Below are 25,566 nucleotides of genomic sequence, written 5' to 3'. Positions count from 1 at the left end.
AAGTCTCTTATTTTCACCTTTGACTCTACCAACTTCCTTTTGTTCATATTGCAACTTCTTTTCCAGGATCTTCAACTCTTTCTTGTGCTCAGCTTTTGACTTCGCTTTGGACGCTTCCAATTTGAGATTCCTCTGTTGTGCTTTGAATAATTCTCTCTTTAGCTCTTCCATTTCTTCGTTTCTGTGCTCAGCTGCTCTTAAATTTTATGGCCTTTGCCTCTTTGTAGGAACACTTCCTCTTGCATCTTTAAGCTTGTGCATCAGTTGTCTCTTCTCTTGATCAATCTGGTAGAGTTGCATCCCCATCTCTTCTTAGCTTGAGTTTGGTAGTTTTCCGCTTGTAATTGTCGATAATGCTCAATAGGTATCATGACAGGCTCATCAGAATTCAACTGAGAAAGTTGTTTGTAGAATGGTTCTTCTCTCTCAAAAGGTATCTTGAGCACCTCAACCCTCTTCTTGATCCATGCCACATATGGATGCAAGGCCACATTCTCTTTTGGTCCAAAGAACACCTTACCCTTCTTATGGATTTTTCGCCAAGATGTCTTCACTCTTTCCAACAACTCAGGTTTCTCCTTCTTAGCAAATCAAACTGAAGCTTCTATCTCTCGAGCTTTAGGCTCATGTCTCAAAGCAAATCCCAACTGACGGATAGCCAATACAGGATTATAGTTGATACACCCTTCCGTCCCCATGAGAGGAATGTTAGAGAACTCCCCGCAGCTAGTGATCATGTTAGTAACATGCATAACATTAGCCCATGTTATATCAAAAGAAGTCAAAACCATCACCCTTTTGGACCATTTCAAAGTACCTTGTGTTTCTACGAATGGTCCTTTTACAAGAAGATGAATCAAGAACCATTTATAAAGCAAAGGTAGACAACAAACCACCTCACCTCTCTTTCCATGTTGGGTGTGAATAGCATAATAAGTATTAGCGAGAATAGTAGGAACAGGGTTCCTTCCTATAAAGATGCAAAGAGCAGCTAGACTAATCAAATTCTCCACATCGGGAAATAATACAGCTTCATACACCATCACAGCTAGCAGTCTATTAAAAATCACCCAACTTCCATTATCAGCATAGTAATCATCTTTGTCTGCCAAGAACTTCAAAGGGAGACCATAGGCACCACTCTTCTTCATACTCCAATGCTCTTTAACTTCTCTTATACCCAAATAAAGGGTATTTGCAATCAGTTGAAAATCTGGCTCTTCGGGAACACTCATAAATGGAACCTTCTCTTTGATAGGAATTATGAGAAGAGAAGAATACTCCTCCAACGTTGGAGCCAACTGGTAATCTTGGAAGGTGAAGCACTGTAGCTCAGGGTCATAGAATTGCAGCAACGTGTTAATAGTTTAGTCATCAATCCCCGAATGCAAAAATAACAGGATGTTCCCATACTCACTTGCGAATGCCTTAACATTTATGTCAACCCATCTCTTACTCAACCCTCGCAGCCTAGATAAGTCAAATGGAGAGAAGGTGTAGGTGGTCTTATTTCTGAGGAGTCTCGTGCATGTATCTTTGTTGTTTGAAATCTTAAGAAGTAACAAGAACTTTGACTTTCCTAGAAATGATATGTGTATGCAGGGTTAGCTTATTTTTTATACAAAAATAAAATGAATGTTATGTATGCGTGTGTCACCCAAGCAAGTGAGATCAAGGTTGATGAACACTGAACTTCTGTTATTTGTCTTTTGAAATAACCGGATATCATAGACCAAAAGTTCGACGTCAACCGAGAAATACCAAGGAACCCAGTACCAAAATTTTGTAGCATGTACATATTCAAGAATTCCCATCCCACTCACGGGTAAAAACTGGTCAGGGTAAGGTCGAAAGGTCCACACATTCATTGGTCTGTGTGAAAGTACTATCATAGTAGCAGCATAGTATGCATAACGATAGCACCCCACATTGAACACCTCATCCGTGTGTGGCTCACATGACCGCACTAAACAGATCTACACCTGAATAGCCGTCATGTCTCCACTATATTCCTAGGTTTCCTAAGTGACATCTATGGCCTGGGTACTGGGCCTTTTACCTAATAGTATCAATCCACCCACCAAGAAAACAACAACATAACAACAGTGTATATAACCAGGTATCCCAGATGCAGATGCATGCAAACATATATACAATAGTAATTGAAAATAAAGAAATAAACAGATAAACACCCAAAGAAACAAAACAAACAAATGCTAGGATTGACTTGCTTAGGGAAATTGCCTCTTTCCCCAACATAGTCGCCAGCTGTCACGGCGGGAAAATTCTGAGTGTAAGCTATTGATTAACTTAACTTGATTAAAATAGAGTCGCCACCTAACTTTTATTTATTCCAAAAGGAAAAAGAGAAAAATATCGAGAAAACCCTAAAGAAAACTAGGTACGGAAGTCAGTTACGCAAAGGAAAGGTATTAGCACCCCTCACGTCCGTAGTACTCTACGATATCCACACAAGTTTGTCTATTCAAAGGGTGTCTAAGTCTAAAGCTTAAAAGATAAGGGGGAATGCAATGCATGGTAGAAAGTTGATTTACTTACAAATAAAAATAAAAGGTTTTTATTAATGCGCCCGACGTGGTTGTGAACCTTTGTGCCTACGTACCCCCTTAGTGAGGGATCAGGGCATTCGTAGTTCACCTCAAAAGTTGGTTTGTTTGTGTTTTTTAGGTGGATAATGTTACATTCACACTCTAGCATTTTGACGACTTACTGCCCAACCTTTGGGGACTTATACGTCGCATTGCGCAGGATGGAAATAACACATCCTTTGTTAAGAAAAAGGTTTGCAAAAGAAAAAGGGCCAAGAGGGATAAAAGAGTTTGATTTCGTTTGTATTTTTGTTGTAGATAGTGATGAGTTAATCCCAATGCAAGGACACTGTTCCTTCTCTACTTTTATGAAAAAGATTTGAGAATCGGTCCATAATAAAAGGCTATGAATAAGAGAAATAACGGTAAACAGAATGTACCGCCTCGTTACCCTCCTATTACTTAAGTCTCGTAACATGTGAACCAACTCGTTATGGCTTATTGTTTTGAATTTGATTAAGAAAAATAAGGTCTAATGCAAAAGAAAGAAGAAAATACTAAGGGAAGACTACATAAAGCCCTAGTGTTGTCATGCAATAGTGGCCCTAAAGTCGAGCATATGGGAGACTAAGCAAAACCCTAATATTAGCATGCATGGATAGAATCCTAAGGTCTAATGACTTATCTTGCACAAGATGAAGTCAAATCCTAAGGGAGTATGGCAAACAAGGAATAAGGAAGTAAGCAAGGATAAACAACATGCATACTAAGATAAAGCAACAAAACAACTCACAGAGAGGATGCATAAGATCGCCACAAGATGTAATGCACACGAAGCAATACTCAAGTAATCTATGCAAAACAAAATAAACTAATGTATGATCAAATATCCATGTGATAAGGCAATGACAAGCTTATACTCAAATTGAAGGGGTTGACTTTGATCAAACCTTCGCTCAGATTTCCCATCTTGAAGCCCTTAGATTGTTACTTGGAGTGTCTTATCTCCTAAAGTTCAAGTTATATAGATGGATGTGAATAGTGCCTTCTTCAGGTACCTGGAAGATGAAGTCTTTGTTGAACATCCAAAAGGTTTTATTGATCCATGTTTTCCAAATCATGTCTACAAACTTAAGAAATCTCTTTATGGACTTAATCAAGCTCCTAGATCTTGGCATGATAGACTCACTAAATTTCTCATTAGGCATGGATATGTTCATATTGAAAAAAAATCTATTTTTGATGAAGGATGAAGAGAATCCCATGATAGTTCAGATACACATTGATAACATTGTGTTTGGTGGAATGTCAAGCAAGAATGTAAAACATTTTCTTCAAAAAATGCAATCTGAATTCGAGATAAACTGGTTTGGTGAACTCACATAATTTCTTATTTTTCAAGTGAAGAAAATGAAGGATGACATCTTTATATCTCAGAGCAAGTGTGCTAGAAATATACTGAATAAAATTGGGATGGATAATGCAAGGCACAAAGATACCCTTATTGTCACTCATGTCAAGCTCTTTAAAGATGAACAAGGTGTGACTGTTGATCAAAACATGTATAAGAGTATGATTGATAGTCTCTTATATCTCATTGCTAGCTATCCTAACATTGCTTTTTTATTTTTGTGTATGTTCTTGCTATCAAGTCAATCCTAAGATCATTCATCTAACTTAAATCAAGATAATTATTAAGTACATAAGTAAAACATCTGACTATGGCCTTTTGTACTCATTTGAAACCAACTCTTTTTTGGTTGGATATTGTGTTGTTTATTAGGTAGATACTATTGATGATAGAAAAATCATTTCTAGTGGACGTTTATTTCCAAGGAGCAAGCTAATGTCGTAATTTAGGAAAAAGCATAATTGTGTCTTTCTGTCCACTACAAAGGCAAAGTACATTGCTGCATGGAGCACTCAACTCTTGTGGACGAAACAAATACTTAAAGAGTACAATGTTACACAAGATATCATTACATTATATTGTGACAACATGAGTATTATCAATATTTCCAAAAATCATGTTCAACATAGCTGAACCAAACACATTGACATTAAACATCACTTTATTAGAGAACTTGTAGAAGAAAAGATAATCTTTTTTATTCATGTTAGCACAGATAAAAAAACTAACTGATATTTTCACGAAAGTAATGGATGCCATTCATTTTGGAAAACTTAGATCATCCTTAGATTTTTGTATTATTGGCTTATAGCAATTAAAGCATGTCTAGCTAAAATGCAATTGTGCCCAATACATTTCTCTCAAGCCCAATTGTATCAAGAGGAACGTTGCATGTGTTATTCAGCCAAATAGTGAGGCAAAATTACTAATATTCAAAAAGATAATATTCACTCTGACATTTCATTTTTGCGCTCCATTTTACTATCCAACCATTACCCTACCCTTAAGCTATGAGTCTCTCTGTGACTATGGTTGGAACTAGCCAAAGGCTAAACACTTTTAAAAAAGACAAGATTGAAAAGAAGATTAAGAATAAGATCTCCAAAGCAGATGAATTTGTTACTAATGTCCATGGTGTGCGTATGAAATGTATCATGAAAGGAGAAAATTCAATGGTCAAACGAAAGATATTTCTCCTCTCGAAAATCCTAAAGAGAACAAGCGTAAAAAGTTGAAAAAGATTAGTGATCGCGTCCCCCTCTCTATGTCTGACCTAACCGATGTTGGGACTAGTGATAGAGAAACCTCAAAGGTGACTAAAGAAATTTAGGAGACTCCCCCATCCTCAGAATAAAGTCAACACCAAGAGTTCCCATGTTGGAGTTCCCCTCAACATTGCTTTTATCAGTGTTGTGCATCCAAACAAATATCAAGGTTAATCTTCTGAACCTATTATCTCTAGTAGTGTTTCGATAGTCAATATTGTGAATCAAAACATAAAGATGAGAAAAGTTAGAAATAATGAGTCTGACAATCTTAATCAAACTATTGAAACCCTAAATGCTTGTGATAACCTCCCAATGAGAATTTTATAGAAGCTCTTTTGAATGTTGAGTCTGCTTCAATTAAACCCATGCATGAGACCCCATTGTAGTTGACCCTAAAACTGTCAGTGAAAATGTTGTTCAAGATGTTAATAAGAATGTGTTTGGTGCTTTTAGTGAAGATAGAGGTACCAACAATAGTGACGACGAGTCCATTCAAGATGATGGTGTAGATGTCATAGAACAAGTAAATAACAATGAGAAACAAAACCAAGATATTGAAAAAAAACATATATGAAGAAATCAATGAAGACGAGAGCACTGGAAACAACAAGGAAGATGAAATAGGAAGTAGTGAAGAGGAAAATGAAAGTGTTAATGATGATGTTAATAAAGATATCAATAACATTGAAGGTGTCATTAAGAAGGATGATGTGACTCTGAGTTCGTAAATTACAAATAATGCAAATGAAAACATAGAAGAATTTGTGGAAGCTAAAAAGAATGTTGTTGAAGATAACCAGAACGATGTCAAGAATAATGTCAACAACAATATAAAGGGTATTGTTGAATTTGAAGAAATTGCTAATGAAGTTGACAAAGACAATGCCAGTCAATATGCCACTAACAAGAGCATGTCATTGAGGAAGTTAATGAAAAATGAATAAGGAGGCTAATGTTGTTTATATGCCAGAAACTCCCCCAAAAGCATAAGAAGACAGCTGAAAGGGATGTGTCCACTATTAAATCCAAGAGGAAGGGTAAGAAATTTGTTGAGAACAAAAACAAAGTTATTTGTATTCTCTTTCTATTGAGTATTTGAATTTTGTTTGTAATACTTTATCCTTGAGTGTCGCTCTTAATTTAGAAGGACATAGTATTTTGTTATAATTGTGATTTATCATGCTACATATAATACTTATCTTGCAAACACTTGGAAAGTGTTTCAATGAAAGTGTAGGGTCTCAGATTTAGGAGGAGCTTGGTTTGAAATTCACAAATAATATTAGAAAAATGGTAGTGAAGTAGAAACGTTCAGATGAGACCATTGTGTACTATTGACTATTGATTTTGTGAATTTCTTTTCATCGAATTGATGCCCTCTAAACGCAAGTGATGTTGACCGAATTGCACTAATAATAATCAGTGTTATTTGTTTTGTTATCTTGTTCTTTGCTGCTTTTATATCACATTGTCTCACATATAATCTCAATATTGTGTGTGACATCTTGTCTCAAATCGAAGATAATTTTAGTAACATCAAATTTTATTTACTATACATTTAAAAATTGATGAAAAAATATATGATTTCCTTCATTATCCTAACTTTGTGTTCTTTCCTATTTGTCAAGTCTAAGTCTCACATGATAAATCACTTAGAACTTAAGTCAGGTTTGTAGGATATTATAATATTATTTTTATGTTTGAGCCTAATCTTTTCGAAAGTTTGATTGAGTCTTTAATCTATTCAAAAGTCTATTTTATTTGAATATATATTTAAACAAATTAAAAGATCAATAAAACAAAATATTTATTCCACTAAATTATTCAAACTTAAATAACATCATAAATTTTACGAGACTATTTGAAAGATGATATGAAAACAATTTAAAGACAATGTTCATAAGATTTTTTTAGTATATTGTTATTAATTCTTAAAAATAGATGAACATTAATTTTGTATTTTAATTTAAAATATAAAATATAATAAACAATAATAATATAATTATAAAAAAATCTATAAAAAAATATTTAAAAAGAATTCTTACTTTACTTAACATATTTCAGTTGGCATAATTTTCATTAGATTTTATCCTGTTTAGATCCTATCCCCTTAAAAACCAACCATTCTCTTTCTTCATGATGTTTTTCACACGACAAAAATAGATTTCATAGTATTCTTCATCGATAAAAGTTTTTCACACGATAAAAGTTTTTTTTTTAAAATAATTTATTATGAAAAAAAAAAACTTCATTGTATTCTGCAGTGTTCTGAAATGCAAGGCTGTCTTCTGTGACTAGACAGTGAAACAGTGTACGATATTGCCGCGTGAATACCCACTCACTCACTCACTCTCAGTTTATTTTGTTCTTTGCATTATTACTTTTCCACCGCACTTCCCAAAACATATACCAGAATGGTATGCTATGCTCTACTATCACATTACATTATTCAATTTCAACAGCTTTTTTTTAACTTATTCTAGACTACACTTTAACAACTAAAATCAATTAGCAAATCCTTATACGGTGTAACTATCTTGTTATATCGAGTTGAAGTACTTTTATGCTCTCAATTATTCACCTTGTTTGAAAAAAAAACAAGTTCAACTTAGGTCTAATGTCCATGATGTTTCTGTATGGGAAACAAATTGAAAAAACTATATTATCCTTATCAAAATATTTAATGAAATTTTTCCAATATAAAACATTGAAGATTGTTAAGAATAGTTCTGCCTTTGCATGCCTCTTACACGTTGAAAGTTTCAGCTTATTATTTTTCATATAAGATTCTTTAGAATATAATTTACTTTAAAAATAAATTCAATAATAGGAACAATTTTTGTTAAAAAAATTAAGGATGGATATTACATGCCCATGCATAATAAATTACCGTTGTTACAATATATTAATCATTCATTTAATTCTAATTTTGGATTGCTGTCCTTTTTCACATTGTCTCATAATTTCCATTACTTGCTGAAACTCTTGTGCTGAGTTTCAGTAATTGTTCAGACACATAATGATGAATGATGAAAAACACTAGCCATGTTTTTCCGAAAACTAGGTTGTTTTGTCATTATTAGGTCTCTCTTTTTCTGGGTTCATCGATAATGTGATAATAATCATTAGAAATTCACGTACATCATCTTAAATATCAAAGTTCGAATTTTAATACTCACATCGAATTTTGATTCATTTAAGTTAGAATTTACATTAGGTCTCTCTTTGCATACATATAAAACATAATTAATTTACATTAATAGAAGCTTGTCATCTCTTACCTAATAGTACATCAACACTTAACTACAAAACTGGAAATTAAATGATTTCCAGCTTCGTTTATCAAATAATAACATAATTCACTAAAGTTCCATAAAATAAACTAAACAAAATTATTTAATTAATTAACCAAATAAAGAACTTACAAGAATAAGAACCCTAACTAGCTAGCTAGCTTGATCTTGTACATAAAAATCTCATACTACATTTTTTGTTTTTGTTTTGTTTTTCTTATTTTTATTTTTCACACAAATCACTCTCGCTAGAGAGATCAAAATTGCTTAATAATAATAACAACCACATGGAAGAAATTAATCAGAAATTTAGAATAATAATAACACAAATTAGGGTTTCTTACCAAGAGTGTTCTTGTTATTGTGCATCCAAACTTTAAGAACATTTCTCTTGACACAATTCTCAGCACAAAACTGTTCTATAGCAGCTTCATCTTGTTTCTGAATTCTCCAACCGTGTTCTTCAGCGAAAGCTAAGAGCTTCTCTTTCTGTTCCTGCGTGAATTTCGTTCTGAATCTTTTCTTTGATCCACCGGAACCGTTACCTCCACCGCCGCTGCTGCTAGGGTTTGAAATATCATCTTCTTCTCTGCTGAATCCGCCGCCAGAAGCAGAAGCCGGGAGAGCCAAAGGTCTGTGATGCGCCACCGGAGTTGCTAGGTGGTGGTGAAGGTAACCGGAGGTAGAAGGAGGACCTCGGTGATAGTAAGGTGGAAATTGGTTATGATGATGGTGGTATGGTTGCGGCGGTGGTGGAGGTTGCTGCCGCTGACACGAACTAACTGTTTCTCCGTCGATCTCTTTACGGTGGAAGTTCCGGTGACAGTTACAAGCAGCGCAAATCACAGCTTCAAGCGTTCCTTCTTCACCGGCGGAAATGAACTCGCAGCAACCGTCGACGGCGTGGCCACCGAAGCTGACAGCGTGATTCTTCTGACATTCTCTATACCTCACCGTTGAGGAAAAACCGCCACTGTTACTGTTACCGTTACCGTTACCGCTACCTTTCCGTCCGTCAACTCCACCGGAGATTTTCGACCGTGAAGCTGAGTTTCCGAGTGAGTCGTAACTCGCCGGCACCGGCATCGGTGTTTCCGGAATCTCCATCTCCTCTTCATGTTCCTCTTCATGTTCATCAAACTCCATTTCACTCTTCAAAGACAAATAATTTCTCAACAATTAATTAATTATTTTATCTTGCTTATTTATTTATCTATAGTTAAGTGTTTGAGAAATTGAGAGAAGAGAATGAAGATCTACATGAGTTCAGTTTCACACTTTCACCCAGGGATAATAATAACTAAGCTAAGTCACTTTGTATATTTACTTATAGCATTTATATTGAATTTAATTTAATAAAAATAATAATATTAATTTTGTTTCTTTAATCTCACTTGCACACACAATGCCACATATTAATTCTTTAAAAAATTGAAAACATATTAATAAACACTTGTAATAATTTTTAAGAAAATGAGTGTTAAAATATACTCAAATAAAAAGAGATAAACTTTAATATATAAATAAATAAAAAGTGCAACAAAATATAATGTTGATATGGACTTTTGTAAAGACATATCTTTTTTTGTTATATTTGGACCACATTAATATGGTATAATAATAGTTAGTAATTTATTTATTTTTTTGACATTTATTATTTAATAAATTTTATAAGAAAACTAATTTGTTATATAGTCTAGTGCAATTATTATTATTATTATTATTATTTTTTGTTTGTGAGGTGAAAGATAGGATGTGGTCATGAATAACCAATGTGGCAGAAAATAGGTGTTTGCCTTTAAATACTTGCCATTACATAATTAACATGTGTACATATATGATGCTGTTCAGACATTTTACTTTAAATTTACTTTAACCAGCTATATAACCCTATAATAATCCGTTTCTCTACCTTTTTTCTTATAAAAAAAATATAATTTTTAGGAAAAAAATAAAAATGATAGAGGAGATGTAAAAAGAGATGAAAGAAGAAAGATGAAAAGCAAAGTGGAGTAGGTGTAGAGGTACCATATATAGCAAAGAGTGTAAGGAGAGAAAAGAAAGTGATATAAGTGAAAAGAAGAGAGAGAGAGGGGAAGAATAATATGGTTGGTGGAAAAAGGAAAAAGTAATGTGTTTGTGCTAAAATGAGAAATGAGGAATTGTAAAGGGAGGGAGGGGGAAGGGGGGAACAATGAAAAAAAATGAAAACATGGAGTTGATTTCGGACGAATTAATAAATAAATCTGTCTACATTTATGGGAGCTACCTACGTGCCCTTCTTCTCCGACAGGATATGATGTCACAATGTTGTCATTTTTTTTTATTGTGGGTTTAGCTTTTCTCTTTGTTTCGTTACGGTGAGTTTGATAGATAGGTTAGGACATACAGTTTGTTACACGTAAATGCAACTTGTTTCAAAGTCTCTACGATTACCTTAGTCCGTGAAAAGAAAAGATTTTTATCATTTTTTAAATTATTGATTTATAAATTTTAATAGTTTATTTTCATTAATAAATATTATCACAAAATATTAAAATTTAAATCAACATATACTTATTTAATTGATTTTTTTTAAATAACCATTTTTAAAAAAAAATCAAAAATAATAAATAATTCAAAAAAAAACCAAAATAACCATTTTTAGAAGATGATGTGTCAGATGAACTGACGCATCCCCTAAGCAACCAAAGGAGGCACCAATAGCATTGGCGCATGCATTGGCCCTCATGGGGAGGCGCCAAGGCCACTGGCGCCTTAGTTGTGCATATGGTGTATGCGCCAATTCATCTGGCGCATACACCCCTTGTATTTTTTTTAATTTTTTTTAATTTTGTTTATTTATTAGATAAAAAAGAATAATGTAAAAAAATATTCATGTGGTAATAATTGGTTACATTGGACTGACAATATATTAATGACCGGTCCGATCAAAACGCCATCCTGTTCCACACTCAGATGCATTAGTTTGTCTCCGAGGTCTTTCACGATTCGCTTGAGGTGTTTGAGCTCTTTGTGTGCTGACCTGATCGAACGATGGCTGGTGGGAAGGTCCGGCAGAAGTTCCAACGATATTCAGATGTGTCATCATTTGTTCCCAATATTTGGAGGGGTTCTGGCCAACAGCGCTTCCATAATGGAGTTCAGTGTCCATGTCATCGTAGTTAGGTCGTTGGGGTTGGGTGGATTGGGGACGACATAGTTTCCCAAATTGGGTCATTGAATTGTTTTAGAAACGAATCAATGGTTCCTCGGGTCTACTTGAAGGAGAAGAGCGATCCAAAACGCAGCGGAATTTTAAAAAATTTCTCCTTTAGTGGTCCTTACGAATGAGCATGATAGTGATAGAATCGTTACCTCTTGTGGCGATTGAAACCTTTGATGCAGATCTACGGAGCGATCATGAACGTTGAATGGTGACAACGCCTCTACTCAGTCCACACGAACGGATTCCTTCAATCTTAGTGCTAGCTGCTACGAATGAAGGCTTTGAGTGAGAGAGAGAGAAACAAAATTGCAACTGCACAAATGCTTCTGCACAAGGGTTCTATTTATAAAACCACTTGTGTGGGATGCAAGCTAGAAAGTCCACTTAAGTGTATGTGGCCCATATTTTATAATATGCCAAAATCACTTAAGCGTGTGGTACCTTACCATATTTCGTATTCTACTTAAGTACACTGTACCTTACGATGTCCTACATTTCACTTAAGTGCATTGTACCATACAATGTTCCTTAATTACTCTATCTTTCATCAATTCGTCCTTTTGTGTGTGACACTATATGTTTTCGCGGCATTGGCAATTATATTAAATCACGTATTTAACATAATAAATAGTGAGCGGTATCTAGCAACACATCACTACTACGCAAGACACGAAAATGTCATGTGATCTGACAAATCCTTTTGTGATAATACTTATGTGTATAATTACCCTTTTGCCCTTATGTCTATATTGAACACAAGGCATATACCGTGTCATCCTTGTCTAGTTCAATATTGGGCTCGTAGACATTTATCCTGTTATGCGGGATAGGCAAATTCCATCTAGGTCACTCATGTCCCTCAACATACTTCGTGGAGTACCCATCAACTATCTTTATGGTCATCCAATTACGGACAATGTTTGATCAACAAGAAGGCACTCGACTCTACATCTAGGGTACATATTGGTTTCAGGTCAAAGGGTGGTATACACCATTATCCCCATGAAAATAACTTATGAAACTTAGCATAACATTCTATATAGTATTCTCATAGCGGGTCAATCCAGTATAAATATTACTCTCAATATTCATACTTATGTTTAAGACTTGATAACTCCTTATCCATGATCCATGAGATGGGATCATCAGTCTATATACATAATAGTCTTAATGCTTTAATGTTATCCCACTTCACAACAAAGCTCGACTACAGATACTTTAAGAATAGTGTCCTTATGTTTAATGGGATCTCATGATTAAGTCACACTTGATACATTAAACAAACTAGCTATTCTAGGGACTTTATTAAACAAACATAATAAAGAAAAAAGCCTTTTGTTATTAATAAATAATTCGATACAAGTACCAAAAGTATTGGCCTCTAGGGCTTACATCAACAATCTCCCACTAGAACTAGAGCCAATCAAGCATACCCCTAATGCCCATAGATCACTTATGGCCTTCATGCTTCTGTTGCGCAAGAGGCTTTGTTAGTGGGTCAACAATATTATCAAGTGTAGGTACTCTACATATTTTCACATCTCCTCTATCTATTATCTACTGAATGAGGTAATAAAGCCTAAGTATGTGTTTGGATCGTTGGTGAGATCTAGGCTCCTTAGCTTGTGCGATAGCACCATTGTTATCACTAATAAAGACTAATGAACATTTTGATCCAAACAGCTTCCTTTGCTGCACTTGAGGAAACAATATACTCGGCCTCAGTTGTAGAATCAACAACTGTATCTTCCTTTGAACTTTTCCAGCTCACAGCGCCACCATTTAAGCAAAACACATAACCAAATTGCGATCTAAAGTCATCCTTATCTGTATGGAAGCTAGCATCGGTGTATCCAATTACAACAAGCTCTTCCTGACCTCCATATATCAAGAATGAGTCCTTAGTCCTTCTCAAATGCTTAAGGATATTCTTGACAGCTACCCAATGAGCATCACCGGGATCAGATTGGTACCTACTCGTTGCACTTAAAGCATACAAGACATCTGGTCGAGTACATAACATGACATACATGATAGATCCTATTGCAGATGCACATGGAATCTTATTCATGCGATCCCTTTCTTCCTTAGTTAAAGGGGATTGTGTTTTTGATAGACACAAGCCATTTTGCATAGGTATGAATCCTTTCTTGGAATCATGCATATTAAAGCGTCTCAGCACTTTGTCTATGTATGTACTCTGACTTAGGCCAAGCAGTTTTTGTGATCTATCTCTATAGATCCTGATTCCTAATATATAGGCTGCTTCACCTAGGTCCTTCATAGAAAAGCATTTCCCCAACCAAGACTTTACTTGTTGCAGGGTAGGGACATCGTTTCCAATGAGTAATATGTCATCTACATATAATTCCAGGAAAACGATCATGCTCCCACTAACCTTCTTATAGACACAAGGCTCGTCTTCGTTCTTGATGAATCCATATTGTTTTACTGTTTCATCAAAATAAATATTCCAGCTTCTGGAAGCTTTCTTCAATCCATAGATTGATCTTTGTAACTTACATATCTTCTGGGCTTCTTCTAGTATGTCAAATCCTTCAGGCCGTGTCATGTACACATCCTCAAGAAGATTCCCATTAAGGAAAGCAGTTTTGACATCCATCTGCCATATTTTATAATCATGATATGCAACGATAGAAAGTAAAATCCGAACAAATTTAAGCATTGCAACTGGTGAAAAGGTTTCATCATAGTCAACCCCATGAATTTGTTTATATCTTCTTGCAACCAGTCTTTCCTTATAGGTATGTACTTTACCATCCATGACAGTCTTCTTTTTGAAGACCCACTTGCATCCTAAAAGGTTAACTCCTACAGGAGGCTCTACCAAGGTCCAAACTTGGTTTGTGTACATGAAATCCATTTCAGATTTCATGGCTTCTAGCCACTTCTCAGACTCGGGACCAGTTATGGCCTCTTCGTAGGTCACAGGCTCATCTTGATCCATGAGTAATACATCACCTTGATCAGTTATGAGATATCCATATCTCTCAGGTAGGTGATTATCCTGCTTGACCTACGTTGGTCTTGTTCTACTTGAGCAGGTTGCTCTTCCACAACTACTTGTGTTTCCTGCTCTAATTCCTCCATAGGTGTATAAATGCTTTTTGATTCTTGAATTTCTTCAAGCTCTACTTTCCTCCCACTGATTCCTTTGGAAATAAAATCCTTTTCTAGGAAAACTCCAGTTCGAGCGACAAACACTTTACCCTCAGAAGGTTTGTAGAAGTAATACCCTCTTGTTTCTTTAGGATACCCCACAAATAAGCATTTGTCATATTTGGGCTCAAGCTTAGTTGAAGTTTGTCGTTTCACATAAACTTCGCAACCCCAAATCTTCATGTAAGACATATGTGGTTTCTTACCACTCCATATCTCATATGGTGTCTTCTCAACCTTTTTGGATGGAACACGGTTAAGTGTGTAAGCTGCTGTCAATAGTGCATGTCCCCAAAAGGAGTTTGGAAGATCGGTGTGACTCATCATGGATCAGACCATGTCTAACAAGGTTCAATTTCTTCTCTCAGATACACCGTTCCATTGGGGTGTTCCAGGAGGAGTAAGTTGGGATAGGATCCCACACTCCTTCAGATGGTCATCAAACTCTAGGATTAAATACTCACCACCTTGATCTGATTGAAGAGTTTTAATATTCTTACCTAGTTGGTTTTGTACTTCATTCTTTAATTCCTTGAACTTTTCAAAGGACTCTGAATTGTGTTTCATTAAATACGCATAACCATATCTACTGAAATCATCAGTAAATGTGATGAAGTACTGAAAACCTCCTCTGGCTGGTATGTTCAGTGGTCCACATACATCAGTATGTATGAGGGCCAAAATATCATTAGCTCTTTCAAATTTTCCTGTGAATGGAGACTTTGTCATCTTTCCAATTAAACAAGATCTGTATGTCTCATATGATTCATAATCAAAAGAGTCCAAGAGTCCATCTTTATGGAGTTTGGAAATGCCTTTCTCATTTATGTGGCCTAATCAACAATGCCAAAGGTAAGTTGGATTTAACTCATTAGGTTTCATCCTTTTAGTATTAATGTTATAAATAGGCATTTCAAGATCAAGGACATATAGTCCATTATTCATTTGTGTAGTAGCATAGAATATATCATTCAAATAAATGGAGCAACAATTCTTCTTTATTATAAATGAAAAACCAAACTTGTCTAAACAAGAAACAGAAATAATATTCCTGCTAATTAAAAGTACATAATAATAGTTCTCTAACTAAATTATTAAACCACTAGGTAAAGTCAATACATAAGTTCTTACGGCTAAAGCAGCAACCTTTGCTCCATTGCCAACTCATAGATCAACTTCACCTTTTGCCAAATCTCTACTCCTTTTTAGCCCTTACACATTGGTACAAATGTGAGAACCACATCCAATATCTAATACCCATGATGCAAAAGAAGATAAATTAATTTCAATAACAAAAATACTTGAAGTTGAAGTCTCTACTCCATTCTTCTTATCTTCCAGGTACTTTGGGCAGTTTCTCTTCCAGTGTCCGGTCTTACCGCAATGGAAACAGGTGTCTTCCTTTGCTATTCCTCCACTAGGCTTCAGAGCAGGAGCAGTGGGTTTGAGTTTGACAACTTCCTTGCCTTTCCCTTTATCGCCCTGCTTATTGGGTCTTTTGTTCTGTCTCTTTCCATTTCCGATCATCAGAATGGACTTCCCTTTTGACTTCAGATTCTGCTCAGCAGTTCTTAACATGGCTAGTAGTTCAGGAAGAGATTTGTCCATATCATTCATATTAAAATTAAGGACAAATTGACTGAATCTATCTAGCAATGATTGCAAGATTAAATCAGTCGCAAGTTCCTTTCCGAGGGGAAAACCCAACCTCTCAAGGTTCTCCACATACCCAATCATCTTGAGCACATGGGGACCTACAGAGGCTCCCTCAGCTAACTTGCCTTGAAAAAGGACTTTTGAAACTTCAAACCTTTCATGCCTTGCTTGCTCTTCATAGAGCATCTTCAGGTGTTCGATCATATCGAACGCTGCCATGTTCTCATGTTACTTTTGCAACTCTGAGTTCATAGTAGCTAGCATGAGGCAAGCAGTTTCATTGGCATCATCGACATGCTTCTTATAAGCATCTCTTTCTGCCTTAGGTGCAGAATTAGGAGGTTCCTCATTAGGAACAAGTTTCTCCAAGACATAAAACTTTCTATCATGTTTGAGGACAATCCTCAGATTTCGGTGTCAATCCAGAAAATTTGTCCCAGACAATTTTTCCTTATCAAGGATTGATGGCAAAATGTTGTTAGAGGTGTTCGTTGTCATGGTAATCTACATGAAAATAATGAAAATATAAGTATCAATAACATATTTAATTAGGCCTTTAATTAAATATGCTTCCACTATTTTACTCAAAACAAATGACCCTCACCATTTGATTCGGAAAATCCCGTTGGAAGATTTTCTAGTGGGTCGAGATCCACATTTCACTTTGTTTTAAGTCCGCGTAGGCGGATTACAGAAAACTAGGTTATTTAGGTAGGAACTCCTTCCAGTTGTATCTAATACAACCCTTGAATATTTTAGTTGGGTGAATAACTCCTTATTACAATCCATCACATGGATCATTCCAACTCTTGCTTCTAAAATATATAATATTATTATAATTTGTTTAGTTAAGTTCGACCCGTTGTTTTATCAATTGGATATTACAATTATCCCATCGCACCTTACTAATATAGAATATGCACTTCGCGTAGGCGAAACCTACATTATTCGATACTAGTCTTGATGAGTGCTAAAACTTGAAAAGCATAAACTTAATATTTAATTTGAGGGAATTTGCAATTATTCTGATCTCACTAGCTTATTTATCATATAAATCGTCTCTCACATGCATCAATATACATTCACATGCATCAACATACATAATGAAACAGTTATGGCCCCTAGCGCAATTGTTCTCCCAAGCCAATGAGAGAACCTAAGCTAACCTAATAATGATCTAAGCTTCTCAAAGCAAGATCTTCAAGGTTGTCCTCCTTTGATATTTTATTCTTCTCTTTCTTCAGAACATTACATTACATAAAAGAAACTCGTTTTACATACGAGGGAGTGAGATGAGAAAAGAAGTTACATTAAGAGATTAAAAGAGAGGCACGACACGCAAGTTATATTTTAAAATCCCAAAACAAAATAAAGGAAAACTAAGGCCATAACCGATCACCACAAGACAATAATAATAAACACATTATTATTATTAATTTAAATTCTGTTAATTAATTAAAACCAAATTAAATTTCGGCGACCGATCACACTATGCAGAGTTAGTCGGGGGTTCCACTGACCGTTCAGTCAACGTCGTTTTTCGCATCAACACTTGATACTTTAAAGCACAACTCTTACGCAGTCACAACCATAATCGCATAACTCTTTGACAGCACAACCCTTGTGCCGTCATGAACCTTAATGCACCAATTTTAGACCGTCAAACACATCTCGATTGTTAATTCAGTATGATTGATCAACACGTCATTGCTTCACCATACTAATGTCGGATCAAGAAGCAAATGACCATTGAGCGCTCAAAGGAAAACAACCATTAAGTGTTTGAATGAACGAAACAGAAACAATATATCATATATACCGTATTTTGCATCAGGATTACTTATATCATATATATGACTTGATCGATCTTAATTGCATAACCTATGGACGACCGATGAATCGCTGCTTCACCATACTAACGTCGGATTATGAAGCATAGTCAACATCAATCATCCAAATCATACACACATGATGCCAAATTTAATTACTCGTTTATTCTTTAATTCATTATGTCTTTTAATCGTATTAATACAGAAAATATATAAAATAAACAGCTATCAGATGCACGATTTCGTAAGTGGCTCTGATACCACTGAAGGAGAAGAGCGATTCAAAACGCAGCGGAATTTAAAAAAAAAATCTCCCTTAGTGATCCTTACAAATGGGCATGATCAGGGATAGAATCGTTACCTCTTGTGGTGATTGAAACCTTTGATGCAGATCTACGGAGCGATCATGAATGTTGAATGGTGACAACGCCTCTACTGAGTCCACACGAGTGGATTCCTTCAATCTTAGTGCTAGCTGCTACGAATGAAGGCTTTGAGTGAGAGAGAAAGAGAGAGAAACAAAATTGCAACTGCACAAATGCTTCTGCACAAGGGATATATTTATAGAACCACTTATGTGGGCTGCAAGCTAAAAAGCCCACTTAAGTGTATATGGCCCATATCTTATAATATGCCAAAATCACTTAAGCGCGTGGTACCTTACCATATTTTGTATTCTAATTAAGTACACCATACCTTACGATGTTCTACAATTCACTTAAGTGCACCGTACCTTACGATGTTCCTTAGTTATCTATCTCTCATCAATCCGTCCTTTTGTGTGTGGCCCTGTAGGTTTTCACGGCATTGACAATTATATAAATAACGTATTTAACATAATAAACAGTGAGAGGTATCTAGCAACACATCACTGCTACCCAAGACACGAAAATGTCATGTGATCTGACAAATCCTTTTGTGATAATACTTATGTGTACAATTACCCTTTTTCCCTTATGTCTATATTGAACACAGGCATAGACCGTGTCATCCTTGTCCAGTTCAATATTGGACCCGTAGACATTTATCCTGTTACGCAAGATGGGAGAATTCCATCTAGGTCACTCATGTCCCTCAACATGCTTCGTGGAGTACCCATCAACTGTCTTTATGGCCATCCAGTTACGAACAATGTTTGATCAGCAATAAGGCACTCGACTCTACATCTAGGGTACATAGTGGTTTCAAGTCAAAGGGTGGTATACACCATTATCACCATGAGAATAACTTATGACACTTAGCATAACATTCTATATAGTATTCTCATAACGGGTTAATCCAGTATAAATATTACTCTCAAGTTCATACTTATGTTTAAGACTTGATAACTCCTTATCCATGATCCATAAGATGTGATCATCAATCTATATAAATAATAGTCTTAATGCTTTAATGTTATCCCACTTCATAACAAAGCTCGACTACGAATACTTTAAGAATAATGTCCTTATGTTTAATGGGATCTCATGAATAAGTCACACTTGATACATTAAACGGACTAGTTATTCTAGGGACTTTATTAAACAAACATAATAAAGAAAAAGCCTTTTATTATTGATAAATAATTCGATACAAGTACCAACAGTATTGGCCTTTAGGGCTTACACCAACAGTACTATAGTTAAACAATGGTTGGGTGTTATGGTGATGGGATGTTTGGATGGTCATTTGTGGGGGGCTACGATGAAGTGACCCATATGAATCATATGCACTATAGACGGGTGTGGTTGTAGGGTTTGATTCTTGGTTTTTTGTTTGGGTGGGTGGTATGAATGGATTGCGATGTTAGATGGTTGGTTGTTGGGTGGATGGCATGAATGGGTTGCAAGGTTGGGTGTTTGGTTGTTGTGTGTATGTGGTACGTTGATGTTGTGAGGTTGGTTGTTGGGTTTGAGTGGGTTGAAATTGGTGTTGGGTGGGGAAGTGTTATGGGGCGTACAATGGCGAAGCAAGTTGGCGTGGATCCATCAAATACCGCGGCTCAGATACAAATTGTTGAGTTGTTACCGACCTAAACCATGCCATATATTGTTGAGTTGGTCTTGCACCATGGATGACTGGTTCATTTAAGATGTGTTGTCATCGATTTCTCCATTGACGGTACATCTCTTTTGCAAAGTCTCTCCAGTCAGAATAATCCCATTGTGCATCAACCCTTTTTTGATGCCAATTCTCCAAACACGTGGGAGGTTCTGGAATCTGTTGTAGCATGCTGAACTGCAGTTTGACCCGGTCACTCTAGTGCATTTCCACCGTAGTGAATCAGATAATCGGTGTCTTCGATGTCCGAATTGCAACATCGTCATGGTTCACATCATGATCAAGACCTAGATATGGCCTCCAGATAAACTGTAAAACAATACGAAACGATTAGATGAAAAATAATTTGATAAGTATTTTAAATTAAAATATAGTTGTGTAGAAGTATTACATCGTCATGTCCAATGTGGTCCAATAGATTGCGATAGACTACAATAGCGTGCTTCAGACACCTATTGTAGTTCATCCCCCTTACTGACCACCTTAGATAAAAAAAAGTGAAAAATATTATTTACTGTTAATTATAATATAAAATATAATTAACTAAATGATAAAGTGTTAGATTTACTTAGTTGCAAACGGGAACACGAATGGCTTCTCGTTTATCGGGGCGAGCGACAACATTCTTGACCAATCCCAAGCTTGTAGCAAATACGCACATGAAAAAAAAGTACAGGTATACTTTTTTGCAGTTTTACACATCGCACTATATAGATGGGCCAACACAGCTGAACCCCAACTATATGTGCTTACCTTATTAATGTTACAAATTGATGGTATATGGTTGTACGGGAAACACAATGGAACGTTACTGATGGCAGTAGCACAAGATGGGAACAACAACATTTTTCCAATCGCCTTTTCCCTAGTTGAAGGGGAGACTGCTGAGGGATGAAGTTTTTTCCTAAGAAATTTATGATTGCACATTGCACCTCAGCCTAACTTATGTTTGATCTCCGAAAGACACCCTTCAATCATCAGTATATATGATAACATTGATAATGGCTGGAAAAATCCTCCTTCGACGCATGTGTTATGTACATATTGCTCAGATTTCATGCGGGAAATCAAAGATAAGACATTGCGGAAGAAGATTGTCAATGCAGGTTATGCATTATCAGAACCTTCTTTCAAACACTACCACGAAGAAATAAGATTGTCAAACGAAAATGCAGTATGGTGGATCGATAATATTCCATTGGGGAAGTGGACTAGGGCATACGAAAAAGGTCAACGTTGGGGCCACATGACAACATATCTTGTGGAATCAATGAACTTTGTCTTCAAAGGCACCCGTAACCTACCTATAACCGCTTTGGTGCATGCAACATATTTCAGGCTAGGGGCGTTATTTGAGAGCTGACGTTCGAAATGAAGTTCAATGTTGCAATCTAGGCAGTTGTTCAGTTATGCTTTGATGAAATTCATTAGACATGAAGCTGCCAAAGCAAACACACATGTAGTCAAGGTGTTTGACCACACTAAAGGTTAGTATAGTGTTGCCGAGTCCATAGCTCATAATGAGGGCATGTCGATAGGATAATACAGAGTCGAACTAGATAGAGGTTGGTGCGACTGTGGAAAGTTCCAAGCCTTTCGTACGCTCTGCTCCCATGTCATTGCAGCATGCTCAAAGGTTCGAAGGGATCCATCCTACTTGTTATATGAAGTTTACGAAGTCACCATCCTATTAAATTTTTATAAAATTAGTTTTTCCGTAGTGGAAAAAGAGGATTACTGGCCAGAATATGAAGGGGACATCGTCTGACACAACGAAGTTATGTGAAGGAAGAAAAGGGGTCGCTCAAACAGTACCCAGATTCGAACCGAAATGGATACGGCGAACAAAATGTATAGATTATGTAGTTCATGCCGTCAGCCAGGTCATAATCGTAATAACTGTCATAGCATTGGAATGAGCTCAATCAAATAAACTCACATGTACCTCTATTGTAATATATGAAAAAATAAATTTATTTCATATTAGACGTCTGTGACGAAAGTACCATTACATAAACAATAACATAAAAAATTAAAACAACTAGAATACAAGAACTATGCGATTACAACCATTAAAACAATTTTGAACATGTAATGCATCATCCTACGAGCGTCTTGGTCGATCTTAATATTCACCCATTCGTGCACTTCTCCGTTTTGGTTGAACGTGGACACAAGCCATTGTATTCTTCTAATCCTTTCACCCTCTCCAATTTCTCCCTCTAACCAATTGTACGACATCCGATTAAGACGTTCAAACATATCTGTTTTCTAAAATCGAATCTGTACCGGAGCCGCAACGGCGGAAAATATTACATCGGCATTTCGCTTCTGAATGTATGTAGACATTGTTAAAACACATAAACTTGAAGGTGGATGAGATTGAATTAGAGAAAATATGGTAGTAGGAGATGATTTTGTGTGAAAAATATTGCATCCAAGGCGTGACGTTTATATAGAGTGGACATAAAATGCATGCGCCAAGAGGGCTGACGCCCAACATGACATGACATGTAGGCGCTAGAGGCATTGGCGTCTGCACTTAAGGCAACACTAAGGCGCCAGGGGCATCGACGCCTCCTCATGAGGGCCAATGCATGCGCCAATGCCATTGGCGCCTCCTCATGAGGAGCCCAATGTATGCGCCAGTGCTATTGGCGCCTCCTTTGGTTGCTCAGGGGATACGCCAGTTCATCTGGCGTATCCTTTTCTAAAAGTGGTTATTTATTTATTTATTATTTTCGATCTTTTTTAAACAAATGGTTATTTTAAAAAATAATTCTATTTAATTCCCATTAACGAGTATTTTTATGGTAAAATACAATTAATATTTATTTTAATATAAAATAAGAAAATTAGAAAAATAAAATAATCATTTAGTTAATAATTATTTAAGAACATAAATATTGAACCCAAATAATTTTTTTTGCACTATATTATAGAGAAAATTTCCACGTTATTTTTCTAAATTTTCAAGTTTTCATGTCATATGTTTCATTATCATATTCATAAAGCTTTTATAATTAGGGTTTTAAGTTTCACGAGGATCATTAATGACAGTGTCTTGAGCGTTGATAATAATTAAATAGACGATAAATATTTGTTTAAGGATGATGAAAAAACAAAATAAACACACTATATTTTACCTCGATTATTACTCAAAACCGGAGTAACATATATATGTCATACCCCAAGCACCACATATCCCTCAATTTCTATTAAAAACCGAGGGTAAAAATCTTTTATTTATAATTATATTGTTTACATAGAATATGAAAATAAATTATATTAACAAATCAAGATTTTGACAATGGATTCTTAGAGAGCAACATATTTTTTCAAATTTCTTATAAGTTAGTTGTTCTAACTAAGAGAAATTTTTATATATACTTGCAATCCATCCTAGAGAGATTTCATTATCTTAAGCAAATGTTTTCATGGCAAATTCTTTCATATGAAAGAGAACATGAAAGAAAACTGGATTATTGTGTTTAGGAATAAATTTCTCAATATTGTCAACCGAGAAAAGCAATAAATTTCTCAATATTTTCTTTGATTGATAATACAGGAAGCTTATTCCAAAAATATAACAACAACACCTAAAGGTAGAGAAAAACAAGAAATTGAGGTTTGAATTGTTTTCACAATAATAAAAAACTTTTGCAACACTACACACACGAAAGTAAATGCTAACAACACACAAAATTTATCATGGTTCGCTTCAAAATCAAAGTTACTCCAGTCCATCCGACCAAGATGATTTCGCCTTCAATAAGGACTTAATCCAATAATCTCAATAGATTACAAAAACGTCTAAGAGTTCAAAAATATCTTAGCCCTCTCAAGTCTACAAACTTAAATAAGTCACTTGAGGAATATCACTAACTTTAGAGAAATACAAGTGGTTGCCTCAGTGCTTCTAGGTAAACAGTATAAACAGAATTAAGAACACGGATCAATGATCACACTATGAGCAACAACTCTTGTGTGATTACTAAATTTTACAATGAAAATAAATTGGGTATGTAGATAGAAGTGTATTGTAAAATTCTTATGTATTCTTCGTATTCGGTATGATGATGATAAAGCCTTTATATAAAACTTTGAGATGATATTGTTGGAGGGAAATTAATGGAGATATCTTGCTAATTATGAGACTTAATGATATTAACTTCCTTATCCTTTCGATAGCAGTCTTGGAGCATAATCCATAATTTCCTTATAGAGATTTGTTCCATACATAGAATACTTCTTGATTATGTTTTTGATTTTTGATGAGTCAGATGATTTGTTGGGCGTGAATCAGAGTGATTGGAGTCAGAGTCTTTGAGTAGAAACTTGTCGTCTTCCGATATTCTCTTAACTAGTCTTCGAATATATTTGGTTGAATAGTCTTCAGATAGATATTTGTTTAATATTCTTCAGATATCAAATATGAACTTCAATGTCAGATTATGTATGTGATTCTTTCAGAAGTGTTCTTGTTTAGAGCCAAATATGATTTCTTCATAGCTGGATCAGTTTTTCTGGACTTCTTTAGATGCCAAATATTGTTTTCCTCATATTCATTTTTTTTTCTTAGAAACCTGCACACTTAGAAAAAATTATTAGGGTATCAAATTGTTTCATTCTTTGTTATCATTAAAACTTAGAGATATATTGTTGAACCTAAATCTTGTTATAACAATCTCCCCCTTTTTGATGATGACAAAAACTTAGACTTTTGATGAAACAATGGTACTTTACAAGGATACAAGTTTAAATGAATCAGAGTCAGATAGAGTATGACTCCCCCAGAGATCTGCAATCTCCCTTGCAATATCCCCATAAGTCTGATACTTAGAATATTTTTTAAAATTATTTGTATCAGAAAAGGGTTTCTAGGGTAGAGTTTTTACCAGATCTTCTTAGGTTGCTTGACTTGTTTCTCAGACACTGATTCAGTTTTCCATGTTTAGATACATATTGTAAAAACTCTTAGACTGCGCAATTGATTTTTAATATTATAATTTAAGTATTGGATTCTGAGAGTTAGATATATTATTTCATCAGAAAGGCTACTATTGATTTCTCCCCCTTTTTGTCAGACTCAAAAAGTTAATAGAAACCACAAGTGTTTAAACCACATAAAG

At 35.4% G+C, this 25,566-nt stretch overlaps 2 protein-coding genes across 2 annotated transcripts; both read right to left on the bottom strand.

Moving 5' to 3' along the window:
- Window positions 1-590: 590 nt before the first annotated feature.
- LOC127122438 (uncharacterized) lies at window positions 591-1,435 on the bottom strand. Its single transcript, XM_051052778.1, has 2 exons — window positions 1,418-1,435; window positions 591-1,325 (listed from the first exon to the last, which is right to left on the bottom strand). The coding sequence occupies exons 1-2, from the start codon at window positions 1,433-1,435 to the stop codon at window positions 591-593; spliced, it is 753 nt and encodes a 250-aa protein (XP_050908735.1).
- Window positions 1,436-8,606: 7,171 nt separating this feature from the next.
- Window positions 8,607-9,843, bottom strand: LOC127118692 (zinc-finger homeodomain protein 2). The gene has a single exon (XM_051048943.1). The coding sequence runs from the start codon at window positions 9,665-9,667 to the stop codon at window positions 8,852-8,854; it is 816 nt and encodes a 271-aa protein (XP_050904900.1). The 5' UTR covers window positions 9,668-9,843; the 3' UTR covers window positions 8,607-8,851.
- Between the last annotated feature and the right edge of the window lie 15,723 nt (window positions 9,844-25,566).

The sequence above is a fragment of the Lathyrus oleraceus genome, chromosome 2, assembly GCF_024323335.1.
Source record: "Lathyrus oleraceus cultivar Zhongwan6 chromosome 2, CAAS_Psat_ZW6_1.0, whole genome shotgun sequence".
Lineage (NCBI taxonomy): Eukaryota > Viridiplantae > Streptophyta > Magnoliopsida > Fabales > Fabaceae > Lathyrus > Lathyrus oleraceus.
Note: the sequence above shows the minus strand (reverse complement) of the source record. Positions and strands in the feature narration are given on the sequence as shown.